A 20,938-nucleotide genomic window follows, 5' to 3' on the forward strand; every position below is an offset into this window, starting at 1 on the left:
CGTTGAATTTAGCTTCTCAAACGCAAACGTACGAAGGGTCTCTTGTTTGAGAGTCAGATGAATATGATGGATCTGTTGCTGAAACTCCAGGTCTTCTTAACAATACCAAGTTTTTGGCCTATCCAAAGGTCAGAAATCAATTTTAGAGCTGCAACCGACAGACACATCTGTTATGCACACTGTTATAGGAAAATAGAAATGACTGACGAACAGAGTTTACTTCAATACCTCCTTGTTCCAGAGCTGTAAGGGGGGGGATGAGGGCGAAATTTATCATCACCATCTGGAGCAAGTCTGATGTAAGAAAACTCAGTTAGTAACTCATGTGAGGATAAGGATCATACACACAAAGCAGTTAGTGTAAGCACTAGGACCTGGACAAAGCTGGAGATGGATCTCTTTGAACAGACAGAGAGCGAAGGGTACTGGTAGCCCGCTGCACTGCAGCATACCGCACCATCTGCACTGCTGGAGTCTCTTGATTCCGTTTGTTACTGAAAGTGAAAGAATACTGCATTTCATTCATTTCTTTAAAGAACTCTGATACTACTTAACTTTGAAGAAACAAAATCAAAGGATGACTGGAAGCGCTATTCAAGAATTAGACAGTTAATTTTCAGAAACACTTCAAATCAAGATAGATTAAAAAACAATAAAAATTAAAAGAAGTCAAACAAATTGTTACGGCTGACTATGTCAAACTCACACTTCTTCCAAACTGAAAGTATAAAAAAAGACACACACACACACACAAGAACACACTCACCCCCATACATCTTCACAAACATCAAATATAGAATCAAAATAATCACTTGACCCATCATCCCTGTCCAAAATCATCCAGTTTACAAAAGCCCTTCTGAAAGCTATACATCATTTTCTTTCATTTAAAAACAAAAATGTTAAGATGAACTTCTGTACTTACATTCCCTCATGATGAAAGCACAATATTGATGACAAGAGAATAGCCAGTATAATCATAACTAGCATTGGCACAAGAATTGACAAAAGAAACTCATGAACATACGATCGTTCGGGAGCTTCCCAGCGAGATGGACTGTGCCATAAGTCCAAATTCATTAGTGCAAGGGTAGGCTTTCCGTGGTGGTGATGCATGTGATGATCAAGGAATGTATGACTATCCTGGGTCTGACTCTGATTTTCAATTGCCTGAAACGTATAGAGGTTGACATATTAGTTTCACTAAAATTAAAAATAATATTGATTTCTGAAATTTGACAATGAAAGACATACCAGCCTGAAAGCACACCAGTCTATTTCAAAGTTAAGTTGACGGAACAGGCGATCAACTGTGGTCCGTTTGAAATCACGAGGACAAGGGGCTAATTTCCTTAATTTCTCTAACGGGTTTGTTTCATTTTGAAGACGCAACAGACTGTCAGAAAAACTAGAAGCGCTACCAAGAAAAATGACCACTCTGCAGAATAGAATTACAATATAGGAATTAGTCGAATTAGTTCATCTGTAGAACAAATAATTATACAGGGTGGTCCACAGACACCTTCCTTTATTTTGCTGTACCGGGAAGCATACTCACACGAGGCCATAAGGCGCCCATGGTGAGCGACAGTAGGCAAGCACGCCCGCACGCATGCATGCGGTACAGTATAAGCAAAATAAAGGAAGGGGTCTGTGGACCACCCTGTAGAATAAATGGAGAAATTATTCATGAGTAGAAAAATAGTACCCCTCCTTTTCTTCTGGTCTTAGAGGGAGCCGGGCTCCAAGATGAACAGCAGATCCAAAGAAAGAAACATGCAAGTCATGGGTAGCTTCAGTCCACAACTCATCCCGAAAAATGCTCAGTAAATCTTCAAGATAGTGAGGCTCAAATAAGTCCTCCACTGACAGATTGTCAATTTTGAGATGTACGTGGAAACGTGCAGGTTCTACAACAACAAATACAAGAAATATAGCTATTTGTAGGGTCATATTCATTAGCATAACAATTTATCAGATCACTTGTTTGGGAATCAGTTCCCCAAAGGCTATAGGAACTGATTTGGACGGAGTTTGCTTCATCAAGAAGTGTACACACCTTTTCGTGGGAGAACTATAAATTTCATGATCCTGTGACTTGTATCATAACTATTACGATCAACAGCCACAAACTCCATCTACAGAAAATCAAGTGAAAATTGTTATGGTAGTATTGGTACTGTAATAGCTAAAATGGAATACAGATCAACTCACGGTAAAATCTGGCTGATGAGCAGGTGGAGTGCCATAAACAAATCCAGACTGGTGGGTTTGACTGTAGACATAATGCATCCAAGATGGTAAATCTGGTGAGTCAAGGAGGCTGGTTCGATACAAATATCGATTAAAATTTCCTGCATCAATAGATAAAACTTAAAAGACCTCCAATGACAGAAAACCTAGTGCCCAATCGATGTACTGTTTTCTTATTTCTTAACAGTAAAAAAAATATATGTAAATACCTGAAGCATTATCGGCATTATCAGAAGTATTCCACTTAAACAGTTGGGGTTCAACTTTCAGCGTAAAAACTTTAGTGCTTATAACACATCTCGTTAACATTTCCTTACACCTTGGATCCCCTTCGAATTCCAATGCTGAAGTGCAGTATAGGCCAAACATAATCATTTGTGCTATGAGTAATATTGAAGACATTCTCCCGGCTTGAAATTCTTCTCTGGAGTACTCTGGAGGAAAATATAGGCCTATGCTGAGCTCTGCGAATGAACAGTGGGCAAACAAGAATAAAATCAAATGTATCTAAAGCACAGCGAATATATCACTGGAGTTTTCTGGTTGTAGCCTTCAGTTTCATTAAAAAAATGTAAACCTTAATTGTTAAAATTAAAAGTTTTGGCAAAGTTTCGACATTTTACGTGTAAACTAAGTACGAAAACAATCAGAAAACAGCAACAACAACCAGACGAATTTAGCAGACAACATCGATTGTCTTTTGTCTTCTGTTTGTGGAAAATAAAAAGGAAAACCCGAAGCTTGAAGAACAGAGGAACGAAATTAAGGAACTGGGTCATACAAATGGATCCTGAGCCGCAAATCTTCCAGGCGATTCTGCCGATATGGACGCTTCCTAATGTTTCTATTTCAGCAATTAAGTTCAAGCCTCAAAATATTTCCCATCGAATTCAATTCGAAAAGTGTGTATCACTGTGTTTCATATTGGAACCATTTTGGAACCACCTTTTCTTGCTTCTGCATTGACGTCAGAAGTGTAAGTAGGCGTGGCTATGCGCAGAACGGCAAGGCAAATGGGGCGAAACACTTGTTTTGCAACGCTAATGAATCTTGGATAAATATGTAGTTCAAATGTTGTTGAATGTTGTGATCTTGGAATATCTAACTTTATTAACATGATTCCACATTTGGCCCTTTTTGTGACTGAAATTTATTGAATTGTATTCGCCTTTGATAACTTTTCAGCAGAAGATACGATATGGCCGCCGTCACCGATGCCCTATTTGTGACGGCTAACGTAGGATCGATTTTCGAAGATGTAAGTTTATTTATTAGTGATCTTTAAATAACAGTACGTCTCGTGGCCATCACGCACGATTTTCAGTTTGTCACTCAGTAACTGCCATGTACAGTGATTGGCAGGTTATCGTTTATTGACATCAAAAATAACATTATTGGCAGTACAAACAGACAATAAAAGTTAACTTTTCACCGCAATTTTCATTAAACAGACAGTTTGATGGTCAAAGTTAAACTAGCGCTTTGTAATTTTTCTTTATTTACATTGCTAACAGGGTGCAGTCTGGGAAAAATGATTAAACTGTATTTGATTAACCTATTTGATTAGAGTGGGTGAATACAGACAGAGCAATCACTATTTCATTGTTGTTTATTTTTATTTCAATGAGTTGGTTATTTATTTTTTTATAATATAACTAAAATGTAATACCTTGACAGTTGTCATTATCATACTGTTCCTTTCTGTACCAAAAACAGCCAACTTCAATGTTGAAAATATGGTGTGATGAGTTTTTGAATGTGAGTACTCTCCTGTTGTGAGGAATGGTAGTAGTTTTGACTATATTATTAGGTATTTCATATTTTCCTTTGCCATTAGACAATCTCCCGAATATCACCAAAAGTGATAGCACTGCACTGCCAAGAAGTCGGTGGCAAAAACTATGAACGCAGTATGCAACATGTTTCAGAATTTGTCAAGTAAGTTAAGTACTGTGGGAATTTCAATAACAATAACAGTATTCTAACAGACATATCTTTAGGCTGCTTATGTCAAGTGAAGAGCTGCAACCTTTTAACAAAGTAAGAATATTTTTGGATGAAGACTACTCCTCTGCTGAGCACTTCACTGTGAGTACCTTTGCGCTAAGACTGGGAAAATGTTGCTATTAATGCTGGTATCTAACTCAATTATTAGATTGATTGTGACTTGTTTCTTCCCTTCCTCTAGGCTTTGGGAAACTTTTATTTCATACACGAATCCATTCCAGATGAACATGTTCAGATTTTCAATTTCCAAGGTTTGTACTAAAATGATGTTGAAGTTATGAGTGTAATTTACCAGTGATACATTTTTTTTATTAAAAAACACCCCCCCCCCCCTTTTTCCTGTCCCTCAAAAAATTTAGAGAATAAATTTGAATGTGTTCTTGGAAAGGAGGTATTCTCAGAAAACATTGAAGATGTTCCAACAAAAGAAAAATCCAAATTTCCTCAAGAAATATTTCCAGAGGTTTGTGAGTTCTTTGAGTTCTTGTCTAACAAGAGAGAAATTTAATGGAAAGTATGTGTTGAGCTTGCTTTTGGATGATTATGTTTCTAATTCCAAATCGTATTTCTGTCTTTGTAGTGCAAGTGGTCTCGTAAAGGTTTCATGCGTACTCGTTGGAATTTAAATGGAACTACTTTCGATCTTGTCAATATTCATCTGTTCCATGACGCTTCAAATTTTGTTGCTATGGAATCGGTATGTACATGTCTTTTGTTTACTCATAATATTTTTCAATATCCGCTTTTTGTCAAAATTTGTGTTATTTTCCTCTAAGAAGTGTTACATTTATCTGTGTTCGAAATTTTAGTTTCCATCAGTGTATTGTAAAAACCGACAGAGGGCACTTGACCACACCCTGAAGAGGTAAAATATTATCTTTTCAAATCTGTATTTTTTAATCATTCTTTCCTTCCTTCTTCTTTCAATACTGCCTCCTAGATATTGCATGTTTAAAAAATTTCACGGGCTTTCATTACACTGCTTTTTTTTCCTGAAGCCATTGTAAGATATCTTTTTCATACTGTGTACCAGTAGGCCTGGTTCGATTTGTTATTTATAATCCTTGGAAATCCTTTGCCATATTTGGTACTATGGAAGTTATTCTGCTAACATTAATTGTTTCTGTAAAAGATAATGTGGTTGAGAATGTTTTTTAAGTATAAAATGCTCTAAGCCCCTAGTTTTCATTGCACTTATGGCATCAAGTCTTTAGTGTAATGTGAACCTTCCTGACTGTTCAGTGGGTTTGCTTTTAGTTACATCAAGAGGAAGTGCTTTTCTTAAAAGTAATTTATGCTCTATTTTATAATAATTTTGCTCCACTTTGCATGCACGTTTTCTTCCAGGTTTCACACCGACCAATATGGAAGTGTTCCATTTTTCGTGTTTGGAGATTTTAACTTCCGGACTGATACACAAGGGGTAGTCAAGGTAATGGGCATTGCTTTAAGAAAGTACTACCTGAGCTATTTAAAAACTATCACTGGTTGAAATTGTGAATTTTGGCATACTTTTTAGGTGATCAAAGTCAACAAAATCTTGATGTGTCATATTTTCTCAATTTATCTGTAGATCATAGAATGCTACTTTTAGTTTTTATCTTGATACTCACCTTCTACATTAGCATGAGACTTTCTGTCTCTCTATAGTATATTTTCTGGACATGATCAGAGCTTAATGCTTCATAGAGGAAGATCAGGCTTCATTTGTTTTGAAAAATTGCACTCTTTGAATATTCACAAAAATTATCAGGCACACAGCTTTGAATTGAGACTAACATGTTTTTGACCTCTCCATTCTTATATATGTATCTAGATGAGATAAGTGAAAGAGGCCATCCCTAGTGACATAAAATAGTCATACAACTGTCAAGTAGATGTCAAAACCAGGATACAGACTATTAGCGTGATATGTGAAATATAGTGATTCTTCTATCGCTCGACAATTTTTTCTCTCAAACTTAGAATTCTATTGATTAACCATCCTGATAGTAATAAGCCATCAGGATGAATTTGGGCAGTGAATTAATTCAGTAAAATGGGATGGTGAAATACGCAAATTAATTTTGATGCACAAATGAGCGTCTGAATTTTATAAATCATCGATGTCAGGTCACTGTCAATGTTCCCATAGTTATCTGCTAAATATTTCTCCAGAATGTATAACAATATAATGTTACTGGAGATGCCTGTGGCTAACTTCAAGTGTTCATCTTAAAATGCTTGAAGTAAAGGACAAGGTCTGATTTCAAATAACTTAGAAATATATCATTTGTTGTTTTTTTTTTACAGAAACTATCAGAGGGCTTGAATGCTGTAAAAGTTCAAAGCAGCAAAAGTACTGATCATACAAAGCTGCAGTACCGGGACGAGTCTAGTCAGGTAAATCAAACTTTCTACTGAAAGTGGCTTTGCTCTTGTCATCATCATCCTAATGTTTTATGTGTTTTGGATTTCCTGATTAGCAAGTAGTCTTAACTTTGGGCAAAAAGGAATTCAGTCACCTAGATCATCAAAAACTTTTTGTTGGTGGCGACAGTGAATGGGTAAGTTTTTTGTGTCTTTTTCCTTCTTTGTTTCTTACTTGTTTGGGTTTAATTATTTATCAGTCTATGAAATTACATGCTAATTCTGTTACATTCATATTGTTTTCCATCCTGAACTTACTCAAAAATGCTCTTACCATTACCAGCTCAGGGAATTTGATCGAGAGCTAGATTCTTTTGATGATCAGTTGTTCGAATTCACTATAAATTTCCCTCCAAGTTATCCCTATGTGGAAGATTCTGAAAGGGGAGAGTTTTACATGCAAACTCGGTGCCCATCATGGTGTGACCGAGTTTTCCTCAGTTCAAGTGCTCGCTCACTTGTGGACAGTGTAAGTTTGATTTAGCTCTAAGCTTTCATATTCCGTTCCAATTCAAATTCTTAATATTTATTCCTTTCTTTAGGCCACTGAAGATTCTCCTTTGGAGTATGGATTAATTGGCTTAAATGCTTGTATGGGTGATCACAAGGTATGTTCAGAACTCATTATACAATATTTAAATTATTTTATACTTTTATAAATAAACTACAATTTAGTGGAAGTCTTTTTATTGTCAGAGTAGTGCTTCCCATTCTATATGATGAATTTAAAATTATTTAATGTAAAACTGCTCAGTTTTCTTTCAATTTTACTGACAAAGGCTGAAGTTTACCGATGCTAAGTCAAAACTCGTTAGTACGAACCCCGGATACAACGATTTCCCCATTATAACGATTTTTTCTGCCGTCCCATGGCATAAGTTTGCTTATTAATACTATCGGACACAACGATTTCCCCGTTATAGCGTTTTTGGACCGCGGCCCCAGTGGAGTCGCACTAACGGAAATTGACTATTAAGGTCTTTTGAGAATCTAATGTGAACCACGTCAAATGTACTACTTCCTTGTTTTGTAATTTCTTTTTGTGTTTTGGCATATTTTATTGTAGAGAAATAAGTGTTATTTGTTTTGGGTCCGAGAGTGTCATTGTATTGCGTAGTTCTGTCACTGTATTCTTAGCCTTGCATGCAGATCATGTGGAAGTGATAAATATTTTGTGCCCCTCTTAAAGATTAATGGGTTATTCTTTTGTTTTTTCCTTTTCAAATATTGGGTGCAGCCAGTCTTTTTGGATTTTAAAATGAAATACGGCTTTAGCAGGTACTCCAATCCTCATATTCCACCTTGAGCTGAATGTTATTGAATATCGAATGTCCCTGCCGTATTTTAATAGTTGCATCCATCTTAGTCCTGACTATTGTCGTTGAAGAAATCCTGCCAGAATTATTTTTTTATCCATACCTAAGGTTACATTTATTTCTAGTAGACACCTTTTAAATTACAAAGAAATGAATGTATTGGAATAATTCTGTAAGTGCTTGTGTTGTGATATTTGATTTGTGCTCTGTTACTAGTAAATATTCTTAAGGGGAATCCTAGTGTAGCAGCTCATAAACAAGGATGTTTTTGGTGTTTGTTTCTTTTGTTTGTTTTACAAAAGAACTATGGCTGTCATTGAAAAGTGGTGAATACTGTTTACTGTTTGATAGTAGGTACTTTCTTGCAAAAAATATAAATGGTCCCAATATCTTTATCGCAACAGAAGAAAAGTGCTGCTGAAGGGGAGCGTGTAGTACCATGACGGGCGTACAGTTCCAGGTTGACTTGTTTGTCTGAAACAGTTGGGCAAAGTGGTTCTAGGCTCAGAAGGAACCTGGCTCTGGTCCGTACTAGAACTGTGAAGGTGAAATTATTTATAGTAATTTTCTACTCAAGCATTACTTTGAAAATTTTGCTTGAATTTTACTAGCTAAAGTTAAACTTGCTGGGTAAAATACTAAAAATCATTTCACCGCAAGAGTTCTAGTACGGGTCATAGTCAGGTTCCTTTTGAGCCTACAACTGCTATGCCCGACTATTTCAGACAAATGAGTTGACCTCGGGGTGAACGTCTGTTATGGTACTACATGCCAAAGAAGCCCCCCTTCAGCAGCGCTTTTCTCCCAGTAGGATTAAGATATCAACCAATTTTTGTTGTTCACTAGAAAGTACCTTCCATTTAAAAGTATTCACCACTTTTTAGCTGGGGGTGTAATTCCCTTTTTTTTTTTTTAATTACCAAAAGACCCTTGTTTTTGAGCTGCTACTCTAGGATCCCCCCTTAATAATGTGCTTTGTCCTTCATGCTCTTTTCTTTGGCACTCAATAATAGAGAATGCGCTATGACTTTTGATTCATTGAGGCTGCTTACAAATTTTGTAACTCTGTCAAAGAAATGGATCCTGCTCATACCTTTGTTCCGGTACATAGTGCCATATTTTTTGTATACTAAAATTTGCTAGATTGTATCAGTAGTAGTGAAAGCCACTTTAACATCTTCGATATATATAACTATATCTCGCTTTTAACTTTGGACTGGAACTTCAGCGTTGCAAATCAGCATAAGAAGAAACATTCGCATTTAATGTTTTCCGTATAGAACTTTGGGAAATCAGCACAAGCATAAGCGGCTTTTACTGTTCCATTGGGCTTGGGTCATAATGGAGTATTCTCATTATGTATCTATCTTCTTGGGTCTGTTTCTAATTTTTCATTCTGAAACTTTTTTTCATGCATTGATAGTTATTTTCTTTTAAATTAGTAGTAAATTGCTACTGTGAAAGCTGGTTTAGCTTTGTCTTGCCATTTCAGTACCACTTCATTTTATCACCAATATTACTACGCACCAAAACTTATGCTTGATTTTTCTCAATATCTTTGGTTTTTAATTTTATGTATTTAGCCTCAGTTTGTCAAGCTCTTAGAATTCTCATGTTCTCTACAACCTTTGTTTGTTCTTTTGTTTCAGCCTGTCTTCCTCCGAGCAGCTCTGATAGCTGGACTAGGTACGGTGAGTTGTTGCGCATTGCCAACTGCCCTTTGCACGTCCTGCTTGAGTGCTGCCACTCCTGTAGAGCACAATTGTCGTCTGTGTGCTGAACGAACAGTAGAATCATCCTCATTTCCTCTCTTTGCTGAACCTGAACAAGACCATAGTGGACTTGTTGTTCCCAAATTTCACCGTCACACTTCTCCATATACTCCTGATAGTACAGACACTGAACCAGATTTAGGTGAAGAGTTGTCTAGAGAAGAACCGTTCTTTATGAAGATCAAAAGTGATAGACGCTTAAGTCGTTTTGATACATCACCAAGGAAACGTCTCCAAATAGCAGATGGACAGCATGAAGATATTGAAGAGGATGAAAATGTGAATTTGAAGAGCCATAAAATGTCCTCAAAAATTCCAGTTCGTGTCACAGACTTAAAAGAAACCAACTCCCTCACCAAAGTGCAAATTTCAAAACTCCCAGTTCCCAAAATAGTCAGTGCAAAACAAGATAAGGATTCAAATTTGAAAGGTAGAAATAAGTACCCATCTGCATCAGCCTCTAAAGATAATCTGGATAATAGATTACATCTGATGAATGATAATTCCTCTTCTTCCATTCATGGTAATGTGTTTATAGAAGATATTAGTTTGATCCCCAAGCCTAAATCAGCAGATGGGAGGAAGTTGTTATGCAGACAAATCCATGTTGATGAAAACAGTAGTGATTCTGATACTCCGAGTGCAGAAATAGGTGAGGATCAGTACCCAGCTCCAGAACAGAGATCTGAGGAATCCAAAGTAGAAATTCAGTTTTCTCTCGTTGAGACTTCTCCTACCTTACTATCACCCATTGATTGTGAGTCAGATGGCCTATTAACAACCAAAGGGCATGGTTTGGGTGGCTCTACAACTGATAGTGGTGTATCTGTTTCTCCAGATTTGTCTGTTGCTACCTCTCCATCTACTGATGGTCAAGATAAAGTTGTACATGAAACGATTTCTAATGTTGAATCAAATTATGAGGTTGGCTCTAATGGTGAGATCAATTCATCATCTCTCGAGAGGTTTACTTTTGTGCGTAGGATTCAGTCTGCGTCTGCTATGGAAAGGAAGAGCTCTTTTCCTTTTCCATCGTCTATTTACATTGAAAATGATCAAACATTAGGTGGGTTTGGTGGTTCAGGATCAAACCTTTGGGGAATGCGCACTTGCAGATGCATGAGTGATGGGTCCTGGAGGCAACGATCATCAACTATATCTCACTCTATGCTCAGTTCTAAGACTGATTCAAGAATCCGATTGATTTCAACTAGCTCTCACTTGGATAGATCATTGCCTCGTTTACAAAGTCACCACAGTTCATCAGATGAAGAGTGGTTTGAAGAAATTACAAGTGAATCGCATGAAGATTTAAAATTGGAACATGGACAGCCACTTAATAGTGATGGCGTTCAAGCCAAACGCAATGTTGACCTCTCAAAACGCCTCTCAACTCATCAGGAATGTTTGCGTGAGAAGACCTCCGACCCAAACCTCACTTGTGAGAGTGATTGCCAAACTACAACTGGAATGGATATTCAGCAAGACAATATTCAACCATCTAAAACTCGGGACCATCAAAGTGGGAACCATGATTTTCAAGGTACATTTGCACAATCACCTTTAGAGCAATTAAGTAAGTTCAAGCAAAATTGCTCTCTGAAAGTAGAAATTCAACCCCAAGATACATTAGAGGAATTGCCTGAGTCCACTACGAATGATTGTCTTCTCAAACACACCGGAGCTTCGCTCAACTATGATGAATCAAAAACTCATGCAGGGAAAGCACTTCTGCAAAGAAGATCTTCGGTTATTTCCAACAGTTCCAAAACCCCAAACTCTAAAAGCTGTAAGGCTTGTTGCACTGTTTTGTGACCAGCCATTTGTATTTATGGCTGCTTTCATTTCCTTCTTAAGCAATTCTAGATGTGTAGCAATAAGTAAATAAAATAGCTGTAAGAGCCATAACCATTGCCAACAATGTTTGAACATCAGTCTTACTGTATCTCAGCATCATAACATATATAACTGAGGTTGCCTCTCCATGGACCTCATACACTTCATAAAATATTTACCATGCAATTCATTTTTGTTCTGGCACTAACCTAGACTATGGTCTTTTTTTTATATTGTCACTTTTAGTTACACCTGCACATCATAGAATTAGAAGTCCCACAATGAAAGACTGTTAATGACTGCACATCAAAGCCCATTACTTTCAAACATGACTTGAATTTGAAAGATTGTAAATTATTTTTAAGGGAAATGACAATGGACTTTTTCACTGTGGGACCGCCAAACGCAAGTGTGTTACCAACAATTATTTCTCTGTCAGATATTAGAGATATAGTTTTATTGGTTGAAGAGTCATAATTATAACAAAATTAGAATTGTAAGACCTGGCTCTTCAAACAAAGAGGAAAGGTGGGTCATCCATGTTGCAGTTCAAACTTTATTCTAATTATAATGTTGTTTTATTAGGTATGTACTAAGAGTGCCCCCTTTAGAGGTTCCCCCATGTACTATTTTAATATATTAAATATAATTTTCATTAACAAATAAGAAGAAATGTTAAGAAATATTATTAGTGACGAAGCAATATTGCAATACATACAAAATATTTAGGACTTATTGAATGGGGGGAGGGGGCATATTGTGGGGGACATAATTTTTTTTGCCTATTTAAACACGGATTGTATTGCTAATTGTCTGCCCATTAGGCGTCTTTTCAAGGTCATGACTCGCCTCCCTCCCTCCCTATGCCTGCATTTATATATGTTCCACCAGACTCTGCCTTATCATTGACCCTGCCATTCTCATTTGTTGTGTACAACAAACAACATCAAAGTTCGGTTTCGTACAGAGAGCCTGGTGCCTTGACCAACACATCACTGCTATTTGAAAGCCAGTTATACTTTGTTTTCTTTCCTTTTCCTATGTGTTTCATTGTGTACACTAATATTGGGCGCAGTGATTCCATGTACGAAAAGTTAAGACATACTCTTTTTGTTACAACAATCCAATTGGAGTGGGTGCAGTAATTTCCTCAAGAACCTGAAACAGTAACCTCCTACAGTTACGGCATCCACTTGTCCTAACCCCTGCAGTGGAGGCTCTCAACATTAGAAGTGGGACAGAAAATTAGATCAAAGGAGAAATTGATTTTAATACACAAGCAAACAGCAGGTATGTGTAAGTCATGGCTCTTAGACACTCAGTATGAAGCACAAAACCTTTGTGCTAATGGTTGGCTCCAACTAATGAAATCAATGTTTTACCTTTCTGTCCCATAATTTTAAACAATTTTTGTAATAAATATGGAATAAAATCCCAGAGGGGGCACCTCTAGAGGGGATACCTTTGCAACTTCCCCCTTTATCCTTTTTAAACTGGAAATCTGTTCTTGGTAGAGAAAAATCTTAAAGCTTCTTTCTATTTTCATAAGTTTGTAAAACAGGGAGTGTTCTAGTTTCTTGTCTTTTGTCTATCTTTTAATGAATGTCAGAAAGAAGCCATGTAATTTTGATTTTCCCCCCAAAAATGACCTCAAATCTAAAATGGTAATAATTTATTATTCTGATTCTAAAGTTAAGTATACAACAAGAAGAAATAACCAATTTGCTTTGTGTACATCCAATAGATTTTTCAATATAGCTTTCCTTTCTGCCACCAAATCCTTGCCGATGAAAGTGTAATGAAGTATGTTGTACAGGCTGTTTATTTGCCATACCATTCTGCCTCAGGAAATCTTTCCAGCATTGTCATGTCGTACAGTTATGTGCCATTCAATAATCAAAGTTCAAAATTGGGTAATGTTGGTCTAGTGCCACCCAAAGCCAGAACCAATTGCCTGGGTGAACCAGCTGATATTTGTGTTTCCTCTTCATGTTCCCAGTAGACAGGGGATTTTTTACATCAAACTGATTGAAAGCACTCGAGGAAGAACAAAGTAACTTGTTAATGTTTACTGTGATTTCTTGTGTTAATACCAAGCAGATATCAAGAAAAAAAAGGTTCTTGAAAAGTTATTGATCTGTTTTTCTAATCTTAAGAACATTTCTCACAACTCCCATTGGTAGAGAAACTTATCTAGATGTGTCTGAAATCCATGTGCCTTATACATACATTTTTTGTATTGACCTGTGTATTTTAGAGAGGTTGAGATTAAGAGTTCTGGAATGGATTGTGAAGTTGGTCTTGCATCAGCATTGTAGTGTAGCTCTCACATAATACATATTCAATACTAATTGTTGTGGCCTGTTATAGGCTCAAACAAATTCCATTGATGGGCCATACGAATTATGAGTCCTCGCGATGATGCAGGTTTAGGATCTTCTAGACATGCTTTTGTGGTTATCCTATATGTTGCTGCATTTCCAGTGATAGTAATTTTAGTTCAATATTTTACTTTTTCTGGTTAGTTTTAGCTTTGAAATAATCCTGGGCAAAGATTGGCATTCATTTGAATATCCCAGTGTACCCATTTTACTCTCCTAAGATTTATTGATCTGGTCCTTTTTATTTATAACACTTATCATTGATAAAGTGAACTTTTTCCCAATTTCACTGCATTTCAATCTAACAATCAATCTAATTCCCCTAAATGTTAGAATTAGAGACAGCAATTGGATATAGATTCCCCTTAGATCAGAGCCAAGAGCTTCAGAATCTCATATAAATGAGTTGAAGACTAAAATAAAGCGTTGTTTGTGTAAAGTCATTTTACTATTGTGTTTGTGAAGTGCAAGCAACTATTTGTAAATCAAGCATAAACTTGCAATTGCACATTTCTTGCTAACAGTGGATATTTATGTTCCTATGTTCGATTTTTCTGTGATTACTCAACATAGGTGTCCGAAAACGTACAGAGGTCCCCCTCCCCCGGAAATTTTTAAAATATTCAATTTCGTGTTCTTGTGCTGGGAATGGGAATATACATGGATATTCGATACCATTCAAATATTTCATCAAATGGCTTATTCCATGTCATGTGTTGTATATTTCAAAATATACAGTCGTCGATCTAAATTTATTTCGTATGTTGATTGTCTGCATCTTGCAGTGCACTACAGGGCTGATTTTGTAGAAACACAAGTCATCCACTATAGGATACACAACAATGACTTGTTTTTCTGCAAAATCAGCCCTGTAGTGCACTACAAACCAAACAGTGCACTGAGAACATGCGACATGCACCTTTGCACAGGGGTAACTCTGTACGTTTTCTCTTGAAACTTAGCCAACAATCCAATGTCTCTTGTACTTTTAGGTCAGAATACTTTTAGTTTACAACAAATATCATACAAATTAATATAATGAAAGAGCCAATCATTTTCTTTGCAATTTTAATTTTGGAAGAGAAAAATATAAAATATACAGTAGCTCCACTTTTATGTATTTGTATTCCATAATGGAGTACCAGAAGTTGTACTGTGTTATTTGCTATGTTGAAAATCTTGTTACCTTTTTTATAATACATTTTAGGTTAGTTTATCCCAAATCAGTTTGTGTTTTCAGTTGGAATATAAAATGTATCTTGCTGATTAGATCAGTTATGCACTTGGTTCTACAGTATTAGTGTGCAACTTGTTCAATTTTTAATCCGTTGGTGAACAGAATAGCCGAATAGGCTGCTACTCAAGTCTTCATTCTCCCAATAGCTTTTTGAAATCTATTATTGTGGGATTTACATTTGTTTTTTTGTTTTTTTTTTATTTAGTTTGGTAATGCCCAAATCATATTTCTAATCAAAGGTGTATCAAAGTCCCATTAAATCAACATTTTTTGACTCTTACTATTGGTATTTTCTTTATTTCATTCTCTCAAAATACATGGTTGGTGTAATTGGGCAGGATCTTTAATCTCATGATAGGGCTAATAATTTAAATCTCTTTCTTACGGGCCTAACTCTTTCTTTAGAGATACGTATGCATATAAAACTCTATGTGATGGTGTCTTACAATAACGATATATTGGTGGTGCCAACTGTACCTGATTATTATATTGGGGTGGGAACTATAGCTCCACCGCCCCCCCCCCCCCCCCCAAATTTAAAAAAAAAAAAAAATCAGAAAAAATACTAGGTAGGGTACTACTTAATCTAATAGAAAAATCAGTTACCTATACTAAAAGTCTTTTCAGAAGTTGCAGTTTAGGTTTTTGTGAACAGGTAAAATGAAAATTGCAGCGTCAATAGTGAAGGGATGTGTCAAAAACTATATACTTGTATTTTTTGGTTCCTTTTATTGATTGATTAGTGGACCCTTTCCTTACACAGATACATATGATCCGTTTATAGTCGCCTGTGTTTCAGTTTTTAATGTATTTTTCTTAGTTTGACAGCACTTAAAAGCTTTATAATGCAAATGCAATTTGTGTTGCATCACTACAACTTAAAATACTGACCTTGTCTCTATGCTTCAATTTTATTCTACTAAAGCACAGTATTTACTTTTCCTTTCTGTTTTGAAAATAAATTACAAGCATTTTAGAGTGGCTGCTGCACTTGTATTTTGAGGTGCATGATAAATCTTTGTAGATTTGTAGAAGAGTAAAGTCATTGAAGGTTTTTAAACGCAGAGACAGTACGTGCTGAGCTTGTGTGGATTAGAGTTTGTCCTTAGAAAATATCTGTGAGCACATTTCTGTTTTCCTCCTCCCACTCCCGTCCTTTCAACTATTAGCTTTGTTTGGCATGATTAAAAAAAAAAAATGTTCGTATTTTATGAGTCACGATGCGTAATCTTTTCTGCAGGTAAGTGTTCACAATGCTGTATTTTGCTAAGCCTCTTTTATATGTTTTCATACTTATTGTCTTTGCAGGAACCAGCATTCAAGAAACTAATCATCAAGAAGAAATGGATTTACTTTCTACTAGACGCAACACCAGTGAAACAACTGATGACACTGAAAATAAATTTAAGTCTGAAGACAGTCCACTTCAGAGTGCACATGAATGTCAGTCAAAGGATGAGGAACTTGATGAAGCTACCATCATAAAAAACCATCTTGATCCAGTGCCTTTCCCAGAACCAGCATATGACCGATCCCCACCGTACAGGTACATCTTGTGGAGTGAAAGTAGAAGTCCAATTAAAGTCTTCAAAGAAACAGCAGTTTAGTACTTGACCTTATGAGAATGGCCATCCCCACAAGACTTGGCATTGCATTGCATTTATTCTTTTCAGGTTTTCCATAAACCTCTAATTTTTTTTGAATGTTGTAATTTTGACCAATGAGTCAAAATGATTTAATTTTTTCTCGGTTACCACTGGGTTGTTTTTATCATCAGTCTTGAAAAATAGTACTTCTTAATAATTGTTTTTACACCCATCAGAGATTCTCTTATACCTTCTTTATAGAAAGGGCACAGTATGCTAAAGAAACTTTTTTACCTAAATTAGATGAGCCAATAGTCTAACTCAAAGAAGTTTTACTTCACACTCAGAAAAATACTATTTGCATTCCAATAAGTCATGTACCACATGTATCCTTAAAGATATTCTTGTTCTCTCTGGTTTTTGATAGTTTCTTGATCTTACTAGTATTCTCATCCTACTCTCTCAGTGAATAGGAAAGTATGTAGATTAAGATCTCATAACATATTTAGTGTTAGAACATACATCATGTTAAAATTTGTCTTCTCTAGTCTTTTTTCAACCAATGTTTCTGACTTTGGATAACTTATTTACCACTGTCAGTATGTATCTAGACTTCCTAAAAATTGGTTTCAACTTGGTGTAATGACGACTACATACACTGAAAGGTTTCTAGTAGATAGTAGGATTTCTTTATCTAATTTGTGGTGGTCTGCTCTGCGCTCTGTACTTTTATGACGTTGGTGGTGAGGCAATCTGATCATTTAAAAAAAAAAACTAATCACAAAAGCACTAAAAACAAGGATGCACAAGTGATTAGGATTCAAAAGCATGTCAGTTGTATACATTTTTGTAATTATTCATTCAATGTATTTGGCAATGTTAAGAAAAATAAATGCATCTTTAGACTGACTGCTATATGGACTGAGATCTCAGAGAAAAATTTGTTTACCTTGAGGCAACAGAGTTTTACTTAATTTAACAGTTTCTCATGAAATTCTTCTCATTTATTTTGTTAAAATAGAAAAAGGGTAGACCAATGATATTTATTTTGTATTAGTTTGATAAGACTTGAAAATTGTGCCATCCATGTTCTTCATGTGATTCAAAGTGCTGCTCTATGGAAATCAAAATATTTTTAATTTCACAGGTTGTTTATATGCAAAGATTATTCGTTTTTGCCTAAAATGTCTCAGTTGTACAGAAATCAACATACTTATGATAGTAAAAACCAAAAGATTGCAAGGAGTGACTGAGTAGAACTAAGATCAAGTGGTATGGTATTGTAGAAATTTTGACTAAATATGTGTACAAGGACTTAATTCGACTTGCCACCTCACAGAACACCCCCAGTTTCGAACACAGTATGAACTGAGTATGCCTTATCAAAAATGGGTCCATGTAGAATCTAATTGACTGTTCAAAACTAACATAGTTGGCTCTCTTGTGGTCTTTTTGTTTTTGGTATTAAAAATTCAACTTCATATTTTCTCTCTTCAGTAACTTGTTTTACAATATGCTATATGCTTCATGAGAAAAGTAGGCTCTATCAATCACTAATGTATTTATCACCCACGTTAATACGTAACTGCTAGTCAAAACTCTTTTAGATTGTAATAGTGCACTGTGGTTTATATTTGTATTACTTTTCTTGTTTCAACTGTGTAGATCTTTAACTTTCTTCTTGTCACAAATTATCCGATAGACCAATTACCTAATCTTTACCTCAGTTTCAGTTTTTGTTGGTATTTAAGATTTGTCCTCTGTACTTCAGTGTGTAGATATGCATAATTTAATATGCTCTTATATGTTGCTTATGTGATCCATCCTCTTAAAATATACAACAATTGGAACAATCAATTTTTGTGGTAAAAATGTATTTTCATTTGTCATGTCTTTATTGAATACAATAGGTGTCACATTGCTCATTGCAATACACAAACAGCTGACTTTGCTCCAAGTGCTTGAGCTCTTTTCCCTGTGCTCTCAGGAACACCTGTCACATAAGTATCAGATATTTCAGCTCTGACAACTGGTTGATGTTCCTCTTGTTCAGCCCGAGAGAGTTTAAGACCTAACAGTTCTGCAGCCATTTTTTGGAAGAAAAGTGATATCTGAAAATCGAAAGAAGTGTTACAGTAGTATGAGGATACCTAAATGTCCTTGAAGCAGGGACCAGGAACTTAACTTAAAGCTGGGTTACAATACAGTGTTTGCATTTTGTATTGTAACAACGTATTCATTTTGATTTTTTATCTTACAATAACGGTAAAGGGTGAACCGGAACATTACCACAGTCCACAGTTGGTCGTTACTTCTGCATCATCTCCTCTTGCATGATGGATTTTACAATTACTCCGTGGTACTGAATTTGAAGGGGATATATTAAGTGCCGTGCACTAAAAGAATGCTAAAATAATTCAATATCAGGTTTTGTTACTTATTGAATAACATGTAAATTATAAGCCTGTTGTTGTGTAAGGTATGGGTGGACAAGTGCCACTCTGTAACTATAATGCAAAAATGTTACTGGTCCCTGGACTGAGCACTTGGAAAACTTACATTTTCTCCTGTGCGAGCAGACACTACATAAGAAAAAAATCCATGGTCAGAGGCAAACTTTTGTTGACGATCAATCCGAATCACTCTCTGGTGTTCCATGTCACCTGATAACCAATATTGAAAACAACATAACATGAGATATTGATGCTGAAATTACCATTAAAGAATGAACAGAGTAGCACTAACATTTGTTGCCTAAAACAGCACACAGGGCTGGTTTTCCCTGAGATGAATGAACTGCCTGTATCCACTGAGACAAGTTATCCAAACTTGAGGAGTTGGTTAGATCAATTACATAAATAACAACCTGTCACAATACCAAAATTATTTTCACCACAATTATTTTCTATTTTTCATTTTAAAGTATTAATGCATACATGTGCTCCAAATATATATTTGTCGAGCATTTTGCCATCGATAGATGAACCTCCAACATCCCAGAGTTGTATTGTTGCATCCCTGGTTCCATGAATAGTGGCTCGTTTCAAGAAGAAATCCACACCAGCAGTAGGGAAGTACTGCCTTGAGAACTCTTGATGGCAATATCTTCTAACTATACTGGTCTGTGTTATAACCATATAACAGAGAACATCACTATGTTAAACAAATCTTCCACAAATAATCCTTTATAAAATATGTGTAATAGATATGCAATGACAAAGAACAACAAACCTTCCCGGTCCCGGGATCACCAACAAGGACGAGTTTTAACTGCTTATCAAGACTTACTTCTTCCTCTGAGTCTGACATTTCGTTGGTATCAGAAGGTGCTTAATATTAGAAGTAAAGTCAAAATGTTTAAGCAACATACAAATTGAGGCCTTTTACATAGTGATTAACGTAAGGAGGGCAAAATATGCCATTAACCAAACTAGAAGCTTCCTTTCGTGGGTGTTCTAAACACTGATTTGATTCAAAATAGCTCTTAATCTTAACATGTTCATTTATTAATAATGGTAACTTGAAAGAGACTGGCCAACCAATGGAATTTCGCCAGTCATTCGGGTACGTGGAAGACGACGCGAGCCGCTCGACGCGCAGCGCAGCGGGCATACCTACGACGGAGTATCGGAAAATCGATCGCTTGCTCCCGTCAGCCCTCTCACGGGCCCTTAGCTGGCCGACAGCTGTCAAACAGAGTTTGGACATTGTCACTTGCCGGCTGACAGTAGCGCATTTAAGGTCGGAGATCTGATGACCAACCACGGAGATTAGGGGAACTCCCACACACCCACACTAGTAGTAAAATGGAGGACAGATCTCAGGTCTAGGTTTCAAGAGTATCTGTTAAAAAGAAAAACTTTAAGGTTTGTCATGGTATTTAATTAATAAGACTGAATACAATTTAATTGATATTGATTAAGACCTCATGATAACAATAATTTACCAGACAAGTCAGGCTCACATCTTCACCATGGAAGTAAAGTGGCACATATTACATAAAAAAAAATTAGATAATTAAAACACTAAAAGAAAGTGGTAAATTTGATGAAACTATGCTGAATGCCATGTTCAAAGCTGGTAACATCTCCTAGAGCCTGCAGGAACAACCAGATTGGCCCTGGCTACCTCCTCTTTTTGC

The 20,938-nt window shown here is 36.2% G+C and overlaps 3 protein-coding genes across 12 annotated transcripts; 1 reads left to right on the top strand and 2 right to left on the bottom strand.

Moving 5' to 3' along the window:
* Positions 1-6: 6 nt before the first annotated feature.
* Positions 7-3,183, bottom strand: LOC113203858 (epsilon-sarcoglycan). Of its 4 annotated transcripts, none has more exons than XM_052274489.1 (11): positions 3,035-3,183; positions 2,463-2,717; positions 2,215-2,354; positions 2,060-2,138; positions 1,709-1,910; positions 1,255-1,438; positions 926-1,170; positions 767-826; positions 375-494; positions 229-294; positions 7-148 (listed from the first exon to the last, which is right to left on the bottom strand). In XM_052274489.1, the coding sequence occupies exons 2-11, from the start codon at positions 2,653-2,655 to the stop codon at positions 130-132; spliced, it is 1,308 nt and encodes a 435-aa protein (XP_052130449.1). In that variant the 5' UTR covers positions 2,656-2,717; positions 3,035-3,183; the 3' UTR covers positions 7-129. The 4 variants fall into 4 exon arrangements, with proteins under 4 accessions (XP_052130449.1, XP_026274552.1, XP_052130452.1 ...); XM_026418767.2 differs by lacking the exon at positions 3,035-3,183 and adding an exon at positions 2,831-2,959; XM_052274492.1 differs by lacking the exon at positions 3,035-3,183 and adding an exon at positions 2,921-2,937.
* Positions 3,083-16,671, top strand: LOC113203855 (inositol polyphosphate-5-phosphatase A). Of its 5 annotated transcripts, none has more exons than XM_052274456.1 (16): positions 3,248-3,511; positions 3,970-4,011; positions 4,091-4,191; positions 4,254-4,341; positions 4,442-4,511; positions 4,620-4,723; positions 4,841-4,957; positions 5,070-5,125; positions 5,608-5,692; positions 6,553-6,642; positions 6,726-6,806; positions 6,953-7,138; positions 7,212-7,277; positions 7,907-7,947; positions 9,635-9,676; positions 16,520-16,671. In XM_052274456.1, the coding sequence occupies exons 1-15, from the start codon at positions 3,452-3,454 to the stop codon at positions 9,657-9,659; spliced, it is 1,212 nt and encodes a 403-aa protein (XP_052130416.1). In that variant the 5' UTR covers positions 3,248-3,451; the 3' UTR covers positions 9,660-9,676; positions 16,520-16,671. The 5 variants fall into 5 exon arrangements, with proteins under 5 accessions (XP_026274549.2, XP_052130403.1, XP_052130393.1 ...); XM_052274450.1 differs by having other exon boundaries at positions 9,635-9,671; XM_026418764.2 differs by lacking the exons at positions 7,907-7,947; positions 16,520-16,671 and adding an exon at positions 3,083-3,229 and having other exon boundaries at positions 3,439-3,511; positions 9,635-15,491.
* Positions 16,672-18,669: 1,998 nt separating this feature from the next.
* LOC113203860 (ras-related protein Rab-28-like) lies at positions 18,670-20,932 on the bottom strand. 3 transcript variants are annotated; one of them, XM_026418773.2, is made up of 6 exons: positions 20,029-20,932; positions 19,734-19,919; positions 19,543-19,663; positions 19,357-19,460; positions 19,087-19,204; positions 18,771-18,908 (listed from the first exon to the last, which is right to left on the bottom strand). In XM_026418773.2, exons 1-5 carry the CDS (start codon positions 20,104-20,106, stop codon positions 19,106-19,108), a joined length of 588 nt encoding a protein of 195 aa, XP_026274558.1. In that variant the 5' UTR covers positions 20,107-20,932; the 3' UTR covers positions 18,771-18,908; positions 19,087-19,105. The 3 variants fall into 3 exon arrangements, with proteins under 3 accessions (XP_026274556.1, XP_026274557.1, XP_026274558.1); XM_026418771.2 differs by lacking the exon at positions 19,087-19,204 and having other exon boundaries at positions 18,670-18,908; XM_026418772.2 differs by having other exon boundaries at positions 18,670-19,204.
* Positions 20,933-20,938: the final 6 nt, after the last annotated feature.

The sequence above is a fragment of the Frankliniella occidentalis genome, unplaced genomic scaffold, assembly GCF_000697945.3.
Source record: "Frankliniella occidentalis isolate FOCC.00 unplaced genomic scaffold, Focc_3.1 Scaffold8, whole genome shotgun sequence".
Classification (NCBI taxonomy): Eukaryota; Metazoa; Arthropoda; class Insecta; order Thysanoptera; family Thripidae; genus Frankliniella; species Frankliniella occidentalis.